This window comes from Hipposideros armiger, unplaced genomic scaffold (genome assembly GCF_001890085.2).
Source record: "Hipposideros armiger isolate ML-2016 unplaced genomic scaffold, ASM189008v1 scaffold_92, whole genome shotgun sequence".
NCBI lineage: Eukaryota > Metazoa > Chordata > Mammalia > Chiroptera > Hipposideridae > Hipposideros > Hipposideros armiger.
The window spans coordinates 3,397,088-3,398,504 of NW_017731442.1; the positions used below are offsets into that span (position 1 = coordinate 3,397,088).

Genomic DNA, 1,417 nt, shown 5'->3' on the forward strand with positions numbered 1-1,417 from the left:
GAGGGCCCCAGTTCGGATCCCACATATGAGGGCCAGTGATACTGCCCTCTACAGCTAAGATGCTGAACAACAGCTCAACCTGGAGCTGGGCTGCCTAGAGTCACCGGCGACAGCATAGGCTGCAGCCCCTGCTGCAGTGGGTTGCCATGGGCTACTATGTGTAGCCAGCAGCTCACAGCCACTGTGAGCGGCCGTCCAGAAGCCGGCGACTGATCTGTCTCGCCCAGGAAGAGCGCAATGATGGTGCCAACTTGGGCCAGTGAAGCAACGTCCTCCACTACTAGACTGAAGAACATAAAGGACAGCAATTTGTCTGTTCCCCTTCCCCCAATTCCCCAATTAAAAAATTTTTTAAAAATTAAAAATACAAATGAAAATATGGATACTAAATGTATGTGTCTAGTTATAAGGTGCTTTTACAGATTATAGTATGATACATTTATTTTACATTTTAACTGAAATTAAAACAATTTAAAATTTCATAGAGACTTTGTAAATTCTAAGCATATGTCTGAGAAACCCCTGAGGTTTGGTAAAGAGACTTTTTTGCAACCAGGTCAAAAACCCCATATCCTTATAGACCATCCCTGAAATATTGTATAAGAAACAGATAACAGTAGCTGCCTCTGGGGAGGTTGACTTATTTTTAATGTATTCATATACCATTTTGTATTGTTTGAATTCTTTACCATGTGTTACCACCTCTTGCAATAAAATACTAAGTAAGGGATAGGGAACAGCACCTTTGTAGTGGTTTGGAAATACTTTTGTTATCCAGAACTTACCAATTTTAAATGGGCATCTTAAGAAGGGAAGCAATAAACAGCACAAAGCAATTGATGCACCTCAAAGACGGGTGTGCAGTGAATCGCAGGCATCAATGATTTTTGTCTGGCTCCTTTCCTGCAGGTGTCACAGGACTTCCCATTTCTCCATCCCAGTGAAACCAGTGTCCTGAATCGACTCTGTCGGCTTGGCACAGACTATATTCGCTTCACCGAGTTCATTGAACAGTACACAGGCCATGTGCAGCCACAGGTAGGTTCCTGTTCTCAGGAATGTACACTTCCAGACGGCAAGGAGCTATGTCAAGCTTTCCGTGAATCCACTGGTAATTCGTGTGAAATAAGCCACAAGAAGTTTTGAGTTTCTCATCACTGGAATTTTTCAAGTGAAGGCCAGGTAACACAAGGGGAAAATTCTCACACAAGGTGAAAATACACACAGAGAACTAATTTAGGCAGATTGGTGTAAGAAAATATGCTTCGCCTGAGTTTTAGGAGACGTGAATTAAATTAGTTTGAGCTGGGTCAGAGTTCCATTTCTAGAGGTGAAAACATAAAGCATTATCTCTGATTTTTTGCTGTTCTACTAACTACCTTAGTCCCACTGAGGCAAAAACCTACCTGAAATCTTT

General features: G+C 42.1%; 1 protein-coding gene across 3 annotated transcripts in view; it reads left to right on the forward strand.

The window, feature by feature from the left end:
• Positions 1 to 1,417, forward strand: part of TUBGCP4 (tubulin gamma complex component 4) — a 40,163-nt gene that overhangs the window by 3,297 nt on the left and 35,449 nt on the right. For 2 of the 3 annotated variants that reach the window (XM_019644892.1, XM_019644893.1), the window contains exon 2: positions 910 to 1,038. In XM_019644892.1, the coding sequence (XP_019500437.1) occupies positions 910 to 1,038 (129 nt within the window). Of the gene's footprint in view, positions 1 to 909; positions 1,039 to 1,417 lie in introns of those variants that run through there. The other variant, XM_019644894.1, reaches the window with a different exon arrangement.